General features: G+C 35.4%; 1 protein-coding gene across 3 annotated transcripts in view; it reads right to left on the bottom strand.

The window, feature by feature from the left end:
• CFAP299 (cilia and flagella associated protein 299) overlaps positions 1-18460 on the bottom strand; it is a 562489-nt gene that overhangs the window by 206498 nt on the left and 337531 nt on the right. For 2 of the 3 annotated variants that reach the window (XM_027600046.2, XM_027600048.2), the window contains exon 4: positions 1410-1505. The exons of the other annotated variant lie outside the window; for it this stretch is intronic. In XM_027600046.2, coding sequence (XP_027455847.1) covers positions 1410-1505 — 96 coding nt within the window. The remainder of the gene's footprint in view (positions 1-1409; positions 1506-18460) is intronic. 3 annotated transcript variants of the gene reach the window in all.

Genomic DNA, 18460 nt, shown 5'->3' with positions numbered 1-18460 from the left:
TTCTGTTAAGGTCATTGTATTGCTGTCTTTAAAATGAGATGTCTCTACTACGAAGAAACTGCCATCTTATTTTCCTACCCCTTTCTCCTATTATCTTCTTTTACAGAAAATCATGAACATTACTAACATGAATTATATAAGTAATGTCATATATATCTTGGAGAGATAAATTAAATAATCTAATCTACATTTTGTAGCAAAGTACAAAGATATTTTATCTTTATGGAAAACTCACATCTGTAAAGAGTTGCAAACAGATTGAACTAAATTTCCCAAGGAACAGCCTGGGTCCATATTTACAATCTGGCAATAATCATATTTACTGTAAATGATGAAAAAGACCATTTGTGTTGTACATGTAGGCATGAAAGACCTTTAGATTACACTTGCTTTTATGGCTTCTGACATGTGGCAAATGAAGTCATATTTTATAGATTTCAATTCTACTCATTCTCAGATACCACTGAACAGCTGAATAGTCTCTTTTTAAGATCCCTACTAGTTTGTGAAAACCAAGTCATTATATATTGTGGACTCAAAATTCAATTTAACATTATTTTGCATTTAAAGTTATTTATCCACATGTGTTAATGGCCATCATCAAATGCTATTCCTATTTTATCAGAGGCCAAAAACTAATCACAGGATCAGATAAACCTCTCTCTGTGTGTGTGTGTGTGTGTGTGTGTGTGTGTGTGTGTGTATGGGAAACAGTATATATAAACATGAATTTATCTAAAAAATTAAGTTGGGTTATGATGTTTAAAATTTTCCTTCCTCTTATTTTTTTGTCATTTTGTTATTTCAATAATTCATCAGTTGCGTATAACGTCCAGTGCTCATCACATCATGTGCCCTCCTTAGTGCCCATCCCCCAGTTACCCTATCCTCCTACCCACCTCCCCTCCAGCAACCCTCAGTTTGTTTCCTAGAGTTTTTTTTTTTTGGTCATTTCTAACAAGGTATAGGTCTATGAAGTAATAGGTCTACAAATATTTTTTGCTGAATTTTTTCATGCTGGCTTGAGATTGCTTCTTTAGCATCTACATGCCACGTTACAGGATTAGTGGAGGATATTCAAAGAATAATGTACCAAAAGTGAGCATTACTAGTGTGGAGTGAAGCCCAGTTTATGACCACATATGACAATATATTAATTAACTCTTTAAAGTCAAGTGCATTGATGAATTTACATGCATATTTAATAGTTATTTTTATGAGATTTGGGGCAAGGATTTAGATCTCCTTTACAAGGAAGAAATGAAATTGCTTTATCTATCTAGATATATGCTTTCAAAAACTAACACTTATTATTTCCTTGGGTTTTTAAAATCAAAACTCACTAAATGGAAATGAAACAGTTTGATTTAGTATTATGGGCAACATATCCCCTCAAATCCAACTCTTACCTGCTGGTGCATAGAACAAAATTCTATCTCATCTGAAAACATTACCAGCCACCTGAACTTGAAAAAGAAACCCAATGACTTAAAACCAACTTCTTCCTAGAAATAAAAAAAATAATACAGTATTGTTTGCTGTTAACTGATTACTTACAAATCTACTCCAAAGAAACACAAATACTTTAATGACCATTAACAAAAGAATGTTTGAAAATTGGCCTGAACCTTTCTATAAATGACACAATTATATAACTTAAATGCATTGTGTGTGTAAATGTACACATATATACTTATATAACTCCAATGACATAAAATAAACATTTAAATTTCACGAACTATATAAGCAGGTTGAGTCAATCATAAAATTAGTTAGATAAGGCTGTACATGTCAAATTAAATTAAAACAAATATTTTTTGGCTTCTTGGGCGTCCACAGCTGGTCTCCTATATCTCACTCTTATCTAAAGCATTATCATCTTTAAAATTATCTCACTTTTAAAATTATCTCCTTAGAAAACATGTTCAGATCTTGATTCATCATTCTGACAGATTTCTCCCCTTACCAACTACTAAAATAGCCTAGTCTCTGATCCCTCAGTATTCTTTATAACACTTATCAAACATTGATATTATTTTTTTTTTTTTTTACCCTTATCACATGCATGTTGACTTCTTAGGAACTAAATTCAGTTCCATTACAGAAAATTGTGGAATTTTTGACTCCTATTATATCTTGATAGTCAAATAAGAAAAAATTAAGAAATACAAATTCATCTAGTTACATATGTTTATAACTTATATAATTTGTAATCTGCTTTTCTGTTTTTTCATTTTTTTTTTTACTGTTGCTCAAGGTTTTAACATAAACTTTACAATAACCATTTTAGTGGTGCATATTATAGGTAAGTTCTAAATTTACTTAGCAATCCACTAACACTGGTTGAATCATTTCCAATTTTCCACAAATGTAAATAATGCTAAAATAAACATTTCCTGATGATACATGTCCCCATATTTTTATATTTATTCCTCAACATGGATATTCATAGAGGACTAACGGATAAAGTGTCTGCATGTTTTTATTCTTCTTATTATTGAAATATAGTTGATGCACAGTTACATTAGTTTCAGTGTACAACATAGTGACTTGACAACTCCGTATGTTGTGCTACGCTCGTTAGCTATGACATTATTCTATCTACCTGTTTATGTGTATGTGCGTCTGTTTATCATCAGGCTATGACAGATTTTTGTTTTTAAATAGGCTCCATGCCCAGCCTGGAGCCCATCGTGGGGCTTGAACTCATGACCCTGAGATCAAGACCTGAGCTGAGAACAAGAGTCGGGGGGTTAACTCACCAAGCCGCCCAGACACCCCTGTGACAGATTTTTTTTATGGTCTATCTCCACAAATAGAATTTCACCTCCTTACAGTACCTCATTAGTTTTTGATGTAGTGTTCCATGATTCATTAGTTGTGTACTATATGGTGACGAACAAAACATTAAAAAAAGAGAGAGAGCGAGCTATCCTGTAGCAGTAGCCAAGGAAAGATTATGTCCCCAAAACATCCCATCACATAGTGAATGTGTGGAGGGATTACTGAACTAATAATATAAGAACTGAGATTAGTGACCTGGTTATGAGCTGAGCCCAACTTATTTGTATTTAATTGATGGCTCTGTTATTGAGGGTTCCAACCTATAATCACTTTTGCAATTGTCATAATTTTTGGAAGGGCATGGGGATTGGAAGATGCTCAAGGTTTCTCTCAGTGCAATATACATGGCCATTTGCCATAGGGAAGTAATGGCGTCAATGATGGAATAAACCCACAAAAAAAAAAAAAAAAGAATTTCACCTCCCTGAGGGCAGGGAATTTGTTTTATCTCTTGCTACAACCTTTAGAAACTCAATAACTATTTCTTGAATGAATAAATAAATGTAATGCTCTTCATTAGAAAATACTTTTTCATAAAAACTCTATATACTTATTTTATTTCGTGTTTAATGCTCTATGTTAAGCTGTGAGAATATTAGCTGCTCATTAAAATTGGTGGGCGCTTGGGCAGCTCGGTTGGGTGTCTAACTCTTGATTTTGCCTCAGATCATGATCTCAGAGTCGTAGGATTGAGCCCAGCTTTGGGCTCCATGTTCAGCGGGGAGTTAGTTTAGGACTCTCTCTTCCTCTCCCTCTGCCCCTCCCCCTCCCCACGTTCTCATTCTCTCTCTCAAATAAATAAATAAATCTTAAAAAAAATTGATATAACTTCAAAGAGTAACTTAGTAGTTCATTAAAAGTTTATCTGCATGCCTTTCAAGTTTTAATTACATCCAGTACCCATTTGTAAATTTCCAGTTATAGCTCAGGCTGGTAGATTTTATATAGACTTCAAAATTATTATATGCAGAACTTATTATTGTCTCAAAATTATAGTCACATAAAGATGATAAGCAACTACAGTCACAATACTGATGTGGGCCCAATTAATACTGATTTAGTATTCTTGGGAGATTTGAAGGTAACCCATACCAAACACTTTAATAAGGCTTATTATTTATCAAGAGTTAGAAAACAATGCTAAAATTATTGTCATGGCCCTTGGCATATGATGATAAATTTATACTGAAGCTCTTCCTTTTTGCTTCCTTTCCTCAAAACATTTACTGAAAGCCTATCGCATAACAGACCTTTTTCTAACAAAGGAATATGGAGGGGAATGAATTCAAAGTCTAGAGGAGTACAGAAAAGTAAACAGAAAATCAGAATGCAATGTGATAACGGCTCAGTGTGGAGACTCTGAGAAGGGTGTCAAAGAAGACTTTTCTCAAGGAGCTGGAGTCGTCCCAAGGCTTGACCGGGTCTGAAAGATCTACTTTGAAGCTCCCTCAAGGGGACCTCTCTGCAGGTTACTCGCTTGTCAGCTTGTTTATCTTGAAGGTAGAAGAGGAATTCATCAGAAAGAAGAAGAATGGCCATTAGGAACAATTACAGCTCTGCTTCTAAAAGCTGAACTGAAAGTAGGAATTAAAGACTATATAATGTTTTAAAAGAATTTCTGCCCAGTTACTGTTTCTTTCCTTTATTGGCTAAGTAGAAGAAAACTCAGATGCATTTTCTAGCTCTCATGTATGATCTCACTGTCTTCTGTATTTCCAGTCAATAACGACTTTCTTTTTTTTTTAATTTTTTTTTATTTATTTATTCATGAGAGACAGAGACAGAGACAGAGAGAGAGAGAGAGAGAGGCAGAGGGAGAAGCAGGCTTCCCGCTGAGCAGGGAGCCCGATGCGGGACTCGATCCCAGGACCCCGGGATCATGACCTGAGCCGAAGGCAGACGCTTAACCATCTGAGCCACCCAGGTGCCCAATAACGACTTTCTTGATTATTAATAAGCTGAGGAATCAAGATTAACTTGTAATAGAGGAATAGGCAGCAGGTCATTCTGTGCATCTGGAAACAGTGAGCAGAACTCAGAGTTCAAGGTGTGTGATTCTTAAAGCAAACTTCCAGAGTACTTCTGGCTTTTATCCAAGTAAACAGCAAGATTTATGAAGGAAAATCATGAAACTGAATAATTTATTTCAAATATTCTGCCCTTTGTGGCACATTTCCAACTGGATTGGTCCTTTTCCTGCTTAGAGTGTCTATACTCAAAACACACAATACTGGGTTTTTTTTTAATTTTTTTTTTTAAATCCAGGGAAATCTTTGCACAGCACTTTTAAAGAGAAATCCCCTACAGTAAAGAGAGAAGTTTATGGAAGCTTTTAGTAATGAGGCAGTTAGGATAGCAAACACATGACAAGCTGATAAATCAAAAATTGTAAATTATGGGGCGCCTGGGTGGCTCAGTCGTTAAGCGTCTGCCTTCGGCTCAGGTCATGATCCCAGGGTCCTGGGATCGAGCCCCGCATCGGGCTCCCTGCTCGGCGGGAAGCCTGCTTCTCCCTCTCCCGCTCCCCCTGCTTGTGTTCCCTCTCTCGCTGTGTCTCTCTCTGTCAAATAAATAAATAAAATCTTTAAAAAAAAAAAAATTGTAAATTATAAAAATAAATCAGCAAAGGGCTGCATTGAGGGTTGATAGAAATTTAAAAAAAAAGTCAGGGTTTTTTTTTTTTTTTTTTTTTTTTGAATTCTAGACCTAGGAAACAAACAGGCAATAATCGTGACATCATGAGAAAAGGATGAGTAGCTGATGAAAATAAACCTGGCCAAAGGCTTCCAGTTTTAGGCCAATGAACTTAAGAATACAAGATCCCTCACTATTTGATCTTGGTGAAATCAAGGAATTATTTTTTCTTTCCATGGGCAAATTGAGCTTGCCATGGTTGAGTGAGACAATGAGGGCAAACAGGGCAGACACTGGGGGAACCAGCCAGTGATAACGGGATTAAGTGAAAACAAAAACAGGTTAAGAAACAACCACACCTGCACCCATTAAAGGTTGATAATGGCCACTGGGCCCTGGGAGAAACCAGAAGGCACGACTCCTTGTAATTTGAAAGTGATTTTACAAGCCATTATTGTGCATTTCTTCATGCGCGCCTTCCTTTTTATTGTCAGTGGAGGTTTCGAGGAAAATTGCCACAAGGCATTTTCAAAATGCAAAAGATCTGGAGACTTTACTGTCTCTTTTTGTTTACCCACATATTCTAAGTTAACATGTATTTTAACAATGTGGAACCACCTTGTACCTATATGGGATTTGAATGGCATTATAAAGCTTTCAGAAGTTAAAAATAAATAAACCAGATACCTACTACTCTCACAAAGATCTTCCTTTATATTTTTTAAGAGGGACAGGAGGTGTCATCTTTAAACACGTACACACAGAGAAAAGAGGCACATAGGATTAGGTTATATACTTGGGAGTCAACATCTCTCTCAGATCATGACAACAGAATGTGAGTGGTAGGTACAAAGCATAGAAGTAATGCAGAGGAAGTGTTAGCACCTTCGGAAATCTCAGAGGGAAACTAGAAAACAAGTGGACATGAAGGGTAGGCTAGGAAGAAGAAAGGCAGGTGCGAAGCCTGGAAGAGAGGAAACAACATGGTGCGTATGGGAATTTCAAAGTAGTTCAGTATTTTAGTTCCTGCAATTAAACTAATGGTAGCCAATGAATTGCATGAAGGTGTGTGAAGAACAATGTATTTCTTATTGACTGCCCAAATTACCCCTAAAATCTAGCAGTTTAAAACAACAAAAATTTATTATTTCATAGTTCCTGTGAATCAAGACTCTGGATCCAGCTTAGCTGGGTGCCTCTGACTCAGGGTCTCTTATGAGGTTATAGTCAAGCTGTTGCCTGGCGGTGCAGTTATCTCAAGGCCTGACAGGGTCTAAAGGATCTACTTCGAGAAGCTCACTCAAGGGACCTCTCTGCAGGTTGCTCGCTTGTCAGCTTGTTACCTCCCACCCCACCCCCACCGTGAGTGGTCTAAGAGAGAATCCCCAAGAAGGAAGCCACAGGCTTTTTATAACCTGATCTCAAGACTGGCATACCATTATGTCTGCTGTATTCTACCTATGAAAAGTGAGCCACAAAGCCCAGCTCACTCAAGGGGAGAAGATTGCCTATGCGCATGAATATGAAGAGGTGGGAGGAATCACTGGGAGCCATCTAAGAGGCTACCTACCACAAACACAGGTGAATTTAATTCCAGACATGGCTTAAGGTAGCACTGCTGAGGTTGAGGAGTTAGCAACCAGAAGAGCGTTGAACTGGCATTGGCGTAAGCCGAAGCCTTCACAGAGAACCTCTTCTATTGTTCTAAGACACCAACCTGGTGGCCTCAATTCTGCATATGGCTAGGAAATCTCTGAAAGATCTGTGGCAGTAACCAGAGCCACAGACATTTACTTAGGGTAAAGATGCACCTAGCTTCTATTTTTTATAATCTCAACCTCATCACTGAAGGGTGACAAGTCAACAGTATTGACCAGCAATCTTTTTTATCTAAGAAACTCTGTCTTGGTTAATCGAACTCACTTTTCCTGATTACAGGAAAAAGGAATTGATCTTGTCTGCTTGTATGTAGGTTGGGGGCAGTTTTTAGGTATTGCATCGGTGCAAAAGGCAAATCAAGACGTTGGACAGATAGACAGAAACCAGGAAAGATAGGCTTTGTCTCCGACACTAAGGAGCTTTATCTCACACTAAGGAGATTTATGCTTGGGCACCGTTTGACTCTGAAGAGGATTGAATTTTATAGAGAGCACGCTGATAGCTATGTGGAACAAGAGTGGGTTTAAGGGGCTTGTGACAAGGATGATCATTTCTTCAAAAGTCCTCATATTTGGGATTAGCACAGGAACTAAGATAGGAGCAGAAAAGTCAAAAAGAATGGAATTGAGAGATTTTTAAAAAGCAAAATGCATGGTACTTGGCAATTGACTGAATGTAGAGCCTATGAAAGAAGAAAGGGTTTAGGTTAGTTCCCAGTCTCCTACTTCTGTTGAAGAGATCAACTGTGAACACGGAAAGAAACAGAAATTTGAAGGAAATGATAATACGAAAGGATAAATAGAGAATATGGCTCTGAAAAGTTTCATAAATCTAAGCTCAAAATAAAATGAAGAAAAAACTAAAATCACATTTGTGCTACTGGAAAAAATTAGTATTATTATTTTTTAAAATAAAATCCATAGTAACATCTTCAGTCTACTGTTTTCTTGGCTTTTCTATATTTTTTAGTCTACTACGCCTTTGTCATTGGAATACGTGGAGAGTGCTAAGCCAAAGTTTTACAGACTTGAAATTAAAGAAAAAAGCTCTAAGATTAGAGAAAAGAATAGTCTACAGGTTTGGAAACATAAGGGGATAGAAAAAGGATATTACTATTGTGCAATAAGTCATATCAGTTGGAAAATTACTTACGGGGCTTTGAATATGGAAATATTGGTGTAGTTTTGTTTCCGAAACCAACTGGAATTTTTACTGCTATTAATTTTTTAAATTGTAATAGTTCTGAAGGAAACTCCCTGACCTTCATTGTTTTAGAGACAGAAGTTGGTTTTTGTTCTTCATTAAATGCATAACTGATCTGAGGTTTTCTTAGATTGCAAATTAACTGTGGCAAACAGAAATTCTATTTATTAATTTATTAATATTGCTATCACTTCAAAATAGTACAAGGAATTTCCTAACATATTTTATCAAATAGTTCACATTTGTTTTCTAGTCTGTTTTCTGAAATATATTTTGCTTGTCAGTGAAAGCCTAGGAGGTCAGGAATCAAGACCTAAGGTTTCTGTCCCAAATCTAACAACAGTTAGATATTTTACCTAAAACAGGGCAATGTTTTAAAATAAGCTTCCTTAACTTGATAATAAAAATATTAGTAACAGTTTATGATAATAATGACAAGTAGCACATAATATTTACTGAGTTCTTGCTAAGTAACTGACACTATGTGATGCTCTTCATGTATGTTACCTTTCTTTAAATTTCTTAACATTTTTATGTGGTACTATTACCAGCCCTTTTTTAAAAAATGAGGAAACCAAGGGCCCTACTTCCACAAAACAGTAAATAGTGGAATCAAGATTTGAACTCAGCCAGTCTGGCTCAAGTGTCCATTTACTCCTAATTTCCTCTACGTATTTTTCCAGGCACATTTTTGCTGCTGTCCTTAAAGCAAAAACACATGATAGTGGCATGTAAGTTGATACTATTAGTGTTCTAGGTTTGTCTGGGGGGCTGTTGGTTGACCCCTTAATAACAACAGCTTTCAACTCAGATTGTGATCTCGGGGTCATGGGGTCGAGTGGGGCTCCACACTTAGTGTGGAGTCTGCTTGAGATTCTTTTTCTCCCTCTCCTTCTGCCCTTCCCCTCCATGTGCTCACTTGCTCACTCTCTCTCTCTAAAATAAATAAATAAATCTTTAAAAAAATATAATTAGTGTTCTGCAATCTTTATCCTTTTGGAGCGGTAAAGTGAAGTATAGGCTGGTTGAATAATTTTCTGAAGATATTCTAGCTATTTTAAAATATTACAGTAGTAAAGCCGTAAATAAAATGTTCTAGAAGGAAAATAAGAACATGAGTTACCTTCCTTAAATGACCTGGAGTTCTGAGCTATGTCATATTTTACTAGTGATCAAATAAAAATATTTTTTTTTTCTAGAAAGGACACATAGATGTTCTTCCACATGGAAAGTAAATATTTTTCTTAAAATACTGAAATGTTATCTTGGGACATATAGGACATTGCCCTAACTCATGACGATCTGTTTTCTTTATTTTTTACCTTATTTTTGCTGGAAGGCTGGGGATGAAGTGTGGAAAGAGGAAAACAAGACTTTTTTTTCTTAAAGAAAAACAATACAATCATGAAAAGTATTCCTAGATGAGAAAAGACCAATTGATAAACACATACCTGTATCCAACTGCTTATATAATACCCCATGGGTGCTGCAGTAACACTGTAAAAACATGGTTTATATCTTTGAAATATCAGATTTAATTTAAATCAATTTCAAGCCAACTACTTTATTCCACAACTGGTGAGTAACACAGCCAGTCCCCACAATGTTTAAGTTAGTGAAGAAATGGAAAATCAGGGAAAGAACATATGCTAGTTTTGATCTGCTACGGATGTGAAATGCCAAAAGCATTACAAAGAAAGATAGCTCATAGTACATTTCAGCACCAGTGAAGTGTGGGGGGAAAAAGTTAATCTCTTCTTGATACATTCTGTTTTCTTTTCCTTTTCATTCTCATTATTTGGTGGTTACTTATTCAACTGTGAACACAGGTTGTACAAATATATTTGTTTTATTTTAATTTAAGAAGATTTAAAATAAGTACAGAATAAAATACATATGAAATAAATATATTTGGAGGCTTTTAAAGAGACATTCTCTTCTCTCTTCTAACACAAGTTAAACTTACCAATTACTAATTATCCCATCATATTAATGGGATATTTTTTAATGCAAAAGAAACCCCACCCAAATACTTGAAACTTACAGGCAGCTTCCATATATAAATTTTAATGTTATCATTCTAATTGTGTCATAGAGGAAGAGTCTAGCTTCCAGTTAAATAGGACAGATTGAACACATCCATTTACCTTTGCTCCCTCTGGAAAGCCTAATGAAGTAACAGTAAAGGAATACAAATTGTATATATTCATAATGGCAGTCAGAACTAGGAGGAAGTAGGGGAAGAAGAGAGAAATTGACAGAACCGTAGAAGATGTAAAGCAGATTGTTAAGCCCTAGTTAACACAGCAGAAGAGGTTCATGTCCAGGTGTTCTCGGCAGGCACTAGATGCTTGAAGGTGCCAGTGGATGTGGGCCCCAAATCAGAATTACATGAAAGCCTGTATGAGGACCAGTTAGAACTTCTTTCCATCCCCTCCCTGGCTTTGGCAGCCGGGAAAGTGTCCCACCATCCTTTACCCTGCAAAAAGTTTTTAAAAGTTGAAAAGCACAGGGTCTCTGTAACTCAGAAATCAGTCAAGCAGGAGGATCAGAAGCCATACTGAAAACAGGATCGTGAAGTGAAGGTCAACAAACACGAAGGTCTGAATAAGAAAACCCCAGTCCCTTCTTTTATTTAACTCTCAGGTTGGCACTGAGGTCTATACTTGCCACCTTTTTATCTCCATTATGGGCAGAAGATTAGAGAAGTCTTTGCTGGTGAAACTGACCTCTGAAGAGAAAGAATAGAACTTGGAAAAGGGCTTTTGTAACTAATTAGTAGCTTCTCCACTCAATACCTCAATGGTGAGATCTTTTACTTTTAGAAAAAGCCAGCCACAGGGATAGAGACCTTCCAAATGGATATTTAGTGCTTTCTTTTAAATATAAATGAACTGGGGCACCTGGATGCCTCAGTCGTTAAGTGTCTGCCTTCAGCTCAGGTCATGATCACAGGGTCCTGGGATCAAGCCCCGCATCTGGCTCCCTGCTCAGCGGGAAGCCTGCTTCTCCCTCTACCTCTCCCCCTGCTTGTGTTCCCTCTCTCGCTGTCTCTTTCTCTGTCAAATAAATAAAATCTTTAAAAAAAAATAAAAATAAAAATAAAATAAATAAATATAAATGAACCAAGGGTCTCTAGACATTGGAGGGTGGTTTCTAACATGAAACAAATATTATAAAGGAGACAAACAGAAAAGGAGACTCAGGAAATATAGTCAATGAAAGCAAAATAAAAACCTCAAAATATATAAAATTAATACACTCAAAGAGTTAAGAGAAAGTAGTTCATTCATGATATGAAAAAGAAACATTCAGAGAATAAGGCAAAATTTTGGGAAATTGGAAAAATAATGGAAATAAGATATTCAATAGGAAATATTCAGAAAGTACTTGGAGGTAGTGGTGTATCAAGGATGGGGCAATGGGAGTGGTTTTATCGGGGTGCAGGCAAGAGGGGGTATGCTGTGTGTGAAAAATTTAACAGTAATAAAAATGACTAAAAGTAGTATGCTTTTCATTCTTTTTTTTTTAAGATTTTATGTATTTATAAAATACACAAGAGAGAGAGCACGAGAGCAGGGTGAGGGGCAGAGAGAGAGATGCAGACTCCCTGCCGAGCAGGCAGCCTGATGCGGGGCTTGATCCCAGGACCCTGGGATCATGACCTGAGTGGAAGGCAGATGCTTAACCAACTGAGCCACCCAGGCACCCAGTATACTTTTTATTCTTAATTCTTAATTCACAGGTTTGTGTGCATGTAACTTCTAAACATTTATAGCAGTTGCTGTTGAGTCTAAGAAGAAATAAACCCGAGAAAACAAAGATATGAATGGTATTACAATTTCTGAAATCCATTGTGAAATAAAATTTTAATGTTTTAATTATATTTATGTCATCATTTCTTATTTTGTATAATTTTGCTTTCCTTCCCCTTCTTCTTTATGAATTAGCTGGTGGTTTGTCTAATTTGTTAATTTTTTTCATAGAAACAGATTTGGATTTATGAGGTGGACTATTTTTCCATTGTCTACCTCATTGATTGCTACTTTTATATTTAATAACTCCTCCTTTGGGCTTCTTTGGTTTCTTTTGTTGTTTTTTATCTAGGCTTTTTTGGGGGGTGATGGGTACTTAATTTATTTATTCATTTTATTATTTTTAACAGGTACCACTGACATACATTAAAATATGCACATATTTAAAGTGTACCATTTATGTTTTACCTGTGCAAAACCCATAAAATCATCCTGACAATAAGGATAATAAACATCCCATTACCCAGTTTTTTTTATCTTTTTTTTATTATTATGTTATGTTAATCACCATATATTACATCATTAGTTTTTGATGTAGTGTTCCATGATTCATTATTTGCGTATAACACCCAGTGCTCCACACAGAACGTGCCCATCCCCCCACCCCCTCCCCTCTAGAACCCTCAGTTTGTTTCTCAGAACATCCATCATCTCTCATGGTTCATCTCCCCCTCCGATTTCCCCTCCTTCATTCTTCCCCTCCTGCTATCTTCTTCTTCTTCTTCTTTTTTTTTTTAACATATAATGTATTATTTGTTTCAGAGGTACAGATCTGTGATTGCAAGACTGTTGAATCACAGATCTGTACCCAGTTTTTTAAAATTACCTTCTGTAGCTTTCTTCCTTTCTCTCCCAGCCCCTCATCCTTAGAGAATCACAGATCTGCTTTCTTTCACTATAAATTAGTTTGCATTTTTAGAATTTTGTAAAAATGGAATCACCTATGGACTCTTTTATCTGACTTCTTCCACTTGGTGTAATCATTCTGGGATTCATCCATGTTACAACATGTATCAGCATTCATTTGCCTTTTGCTAAGTATGTCTACACCACTGCCTCTTTATCCTTCAGCCTGTAAATGGACATTCAGGTTGCTTCCAATTTGGGGCTGTTATGAATCATGCTACAGTGACCACTCATGCATAAAGTTTTGTAAGGGCATATCTCTTTCATGACTAATTAGGAGAATGGCTAAGTGATATGGTATAAGTGTATGTTTAACCTTTAAGGAACTGTAAAAAAGTTCTCTAAGGTGATTGTGTATTTTACATTTTACATTCCCACTAACAGAATATGAGAGTTCCAGTTCCTCTACATCCTTGCCAACAGGTGGTATGGTCAGTCTCATCTATTTTAGACATATTAACATAGCTGTGTAGTGGCACCTCATTGTGGCTTTAATTTGCATTTCCCTAGTGAAACCAGTGATATTGAATATCTTTTCAAGTACTGATTTGCCATCCATATATTTTCTTTGGTAAAATATTCAAAATTTTTGCCTGCTTTTATTAGTGCATTGTTTAAACACTGAGTGTTGAGAGTTCTTTATATATTCTGGATACTAGTATTGTATGAGATACATGTTTTGAGAGTTTTCTCTCCCAGTCAGTGACTTGCCTTTGCATTCTACTAAGAGCATCGTTTGAAGAACATTCTTAATTTTTATGAAGTACAATTGATCAATTTTCCTTTTATGGGTTATGCATCTACATATGTTAGAAAACCCATAATTGGTCATTATTTTTGCTTTAAGCAGTTTATATTTTAAACATATTTAAATAATTTCAAAAAATCTTTCAATTTACCAATATACTTATCATTTCTTGCATTCTTCATTCCTTTGTGTAGATCCAAGTTTCTCTCTGGTCTTATTTTCCTTCTGCTTGAATGACTTCTTTTAACATTTGTTGTGGTATAGATCTGCTGGTGATGAATTATTTCAGCTTTTCTACATTTGACAAAGTATTTTGCCTTCATTTCTTGAACAGCAGTTTTGGGTAAAAAATTCTAGGTTGACAGGTTTTTCTTTCAATTCCTTAAAGATGGTTCTCTACCATCTTCCACTTACATTGTTTCCTACCAGAAATACTCTGTATCACTTATCTTTCTCTGTATATAAAGTATTTTCTCTCTCCTCCCCCTTTTAAAATTTTCTATCACTGGTTTTAAGGAATTTGATTTAGATGTCCCTTGGTGTCGTTCCTTTATATTTCTCATACTTGGGGATCACTGAGCTTTTGAATCTGTGGGTTAATAGTTGACATCGTATTTGGAATTTTTCAGCCATTATTTCTTCTTTTTTTTTTTTTTCTGTCCCTGTCTCTCCTTTGTGAATTCCAATTACACATATATTAAACTGTTTGAAATTATCCCATAGCTCACAGAATTGCTATGGATTTTTTTCATTCTTTTTTCCTCTGGGCTTAATTTTGGATAGATTCTATTATTAGTTCTTTGAGTTCACTAATCTTTTTTTCCTAAATGTCAAATCTGCTATTAATCCTATTCAGTGTATTTTTCATTACAAATAGTGTAGTTCTATCACAAGAAGTTCAATTTGGGGCAATTAAAAAAATACCTTCCAACTTTTCACTTAACATGTTCAGTCTTCCCTTTACTTTCTTGAATAGATGGAATATAATTATAGTAACCTTTTAAATATCATTGACCATTAATTCTATCATCTGTATCAATTCTGAGTTAGTTTTGTTGGTTGATTTTTCTTCTCATTCAATAAAATCTATTATGTGTAGAATTTTTCTGTTTCCTTGTATTTTTAGTAATTTCTATGAGATGCCAGGTATTGTGAATTTTATCTTTTGGGATGCTGGATATTTTTGTATTCCTGTAAAAATCCTTGAGCTCTATTATGGAAAGTGGTCAAATTACTTGGAATTAGTTTTATCCGTTCAATTCTTCCTTTTAAGTTTTGTTATGTGAGGCCAGAGCAACAATTAACCTGAGGTTGATTTTCCCTACTACTGAGGCAAAAACCCTTTTGAGTATTCTACCTGATGCTCTGTGAATTGTGAGATTTTCCACTCAAGCTAGAGGTCTCATGTTGGCTTTAAAGATTATTCCTTTTCATGCATTCAGGTAATCCATTCCCCTCGCTCCAGTAAGTTGCTCATGTGCATCACTGATACTCAGCTCAGTGCTTGAGGGGGACCCTCTGCAGATCTCAGATGCTGTCTCTCTGTGCAGCTCACTCTTCTCAAGTCTACTGCCCAGTGAACCACAGCTGTCTTGGCCTCTTGAGACAACCAGCTTCATCTCCTCAACTCATGGAGACTTCCACACCCTGCCCGGTTTCTCCCTCTCTGCATTGCAACCAAGACATTTTCTCCAGAAAAATCACAGGGCTCATCTCATCTATTTCCCATTTTTCAGGGGTTACTGCCCTTTTTCCCTGACATCCAATGTCATGACAGTGATTGTTTCATATGTTTTACCCATTTATTTAGTTGTTTCGTGAGGAAGGTAAATCTGGTCCCTGTTACCTTGGTCAGATGTAAAAATCCCTTACCTATTTGTAAACCACTCAAAGCTCGTGTTTCCTTCACCTGCTTTTCCTTCCACCTATGCACTAAGACAGCAGCGACAAAGGTCTTCATTGATTTTTTTAATTCCTTCACTTTTTGTGATTAAAAACATTTAGCAATTTGAAGTTTCTTCTAATTACCATTTAAATATGCCATTGGTCCTGATATGTGATATTTTTAATTTTTACCGTTTAGAAACTCTATTACTTCAGTTTATTTTTCCCTTTTCATTGGAGAATTGTTTAATAGAAAATTTTATTTTTAATTTACAGATGAAAGGATCTTTTTGTCTTAATTTTGTCAATAATTTCTAATTTTATTGCCTTGCAATTAAAGAGTTTTTTTTTTTGTTTGTTTGTTTTTTATAATATTTTCACTCCAGGAAAATAACTGATGTTTTATTTGTGACCTAATATATGATTAATCTTTTAAATACTAGTCTGTTTTTAAGTTCAATACTTTTTAACCTCCTCTCTGACTTCCATTAAATTCCCTAAAGTCCTCCTACCATTGTTTACTCTTGACAACTATCCCAAAATATACAGAGACATGGCTCCTATATGTTTGCATTGATGAAAATAACTGGTTTAAGTACATTCCTTATCGAAGAAATCATTTGTCTTCCAACTGTATATTCTTCAACTCACCAAAAATTTATTGAGCTTAATGTGGGTATGATAGATACCATGACAAAGATTTGGGTTCTTGCCCCAGAGGAAGTATGGTAATCTATCCTATTTTTGTCTTTTTGAGTTTTACTAGAATCCTGCACGGTTTTGTTTCCATATCTTCACATACAATATTCTAAGGACTTACTACTGCCATATAGTATTATTAAAATTATGGTAGATCCTACCTAGAAAAAATATACTGATGATCACTAATAACAAGATTGTGTCATCTTCATCTCTTCATGTTCTCTCTTCCCTTTCCTGGAGTTACAAAAACTCAGGCTTCAATAACTAGTAGGGCATTACTATTACCAAGTATAAAATTAAGAAAAAGCCAGAGAAAAACAATGTATATCAGGAAATTAATATACAATTTTAATTGTAAAACTTAAAATGTTCAAAAAATTAAATTAATTATTAATTTCATTAATAATGAAAAGGTATTTGTGAAATGGGGAAAGTCAAATGTTTCAACTAGCACATAGTTATACTCTTAATATTTTCTAAAAGTAAAATTTCATGATCAATAGACTAAAGTGAGATTTAGACTAACTTTACCTCAATTTTTACTTGTACAAATGGTGATAAAAATATTAACCTTAGAGCGTTGTTGGTAAGATCAGCACTAATGAATACAAAAGCTTTCCTGACACATAGCAGGCATTGGGTATATGGTAGTTCTTCTTTTCATTGTTATCATTTAATTCTTTTATAAAGATAGGAATTTTAAAAAAATTAAACAATGATCCTAAGACATAAATAATTTAAAGGCCTTTCCAGAATACATTTTAGGGGAACTGAGATGTTTTGTCTACCAGTAGTTGGAAAGAAAGAGTAGTAGTCATATGTGATTTCTGCTGACCTGAGTTTATTTCCAGTAACACACAGTGGTCACAACAAAGCATTCAAATATGACTTTGTATATCTAAAATGTCATGGGAGAAGCTGGAACTACATAGGAGAAAATCATTGCCAGACGTTCTGCTTCTCTTCTCTCATTTAAAAACAGCTAACTCAACTCATCCTTCAATTTTCTGCTTAAACATGCTCACTTCCTCAATGAGGCCATCATCCCCTTTAGGTTAGACTCCTGTAAGTGGTCCTATGCCCCAATCCCAATTTCCCCTATCATAATATTCATCACACTTTTTTCATAGTAATGTTTTAGTTGTATTTTTTCCCAGCATATTGTAAACTCCATAAAAAGGGGAGACATGTTTGTTTTATTCCTTTTAGCTCCACCACCAAGCAGATAGTTTGGCACAATGTGGACAATTCAATAAATATTTACTGAATAAATGAATGGTTAAATGAATACATTGTCTAATAGACTTGCAAATTTAAATTTAGGGCCAAAGATAGTTCTAGAATCTGGTTCTGATGCAGACACCAAAGAACATGTAAACACACTCCTACAAAGATTTTGATGAAATGAGAAAATATTATTTGCAATCCCAGGGCAACCTCTCTATCACTGGTAATCACAGACCCTCAGAGATCTTCTGGATAGTATTGTTTTGGAACCAGCTAGGACTACTTAATCCATAGCTACACCTTGAATGTATATATATTCAGATTCGACTAAACTACTTTGTAGAGAACTATGTACCAGGATAAGAGCTATGTGCTTTATCATATAATTTCACTCAATGACACAAACTTTAACGGGACAGGATAATCATTTCTATTATAAATAAGGAAAGTGGCTACAAAAGATCGTAACTTGACCAAAGTCATTTAGCTTGTTAGTTGAACCAAGACACATATACAAGATGTAAGCTTGCATGCTGGGAGTGAATGTTTTAGGGTAAGACACAGTAATGTGATCATGCTCCAGTCGTTTTTTCATTGGAGTAGGCAGGTTCTGCACATGTCATCAGTGAACTTAGATTAACAATCACAGCTATTCTTACTGATAGTCTCACTTGCTGTCAGACATTAGATAGTTAAGCATCTAAGCTTAATTTTCCTTATCTGAAAAGTGAAAATACTGTGTGCCTTGTTTCTTTCACATGGTAATTGGGAGGAACAATAAGATACCCAGATAGAAGTCACATGGTGTTAGTATAATACTTCAGAGTTTTAAAGGGAT

The sequence above is a fragment of the Zalophus californianus genome, chromosome 2, assembly GCF_009762305.2.
Source record: "Zalophus californianus isolate mZalCal1 chromosome 2, mZalCal1.pri.v2, whole genome shotgun sequence".
NCBI classification, from domain to species: Eukaryota; Metazoa; Chordata; class Mammalia; order Carnivora; family Otariidae; genus Zalophus; species Zalophus californianus.
The sequence above is the reverse complement of the archived record's forward strand: the minus strand, read 5'-3'. Positions and strand labels throughout refer to the sequence as shown.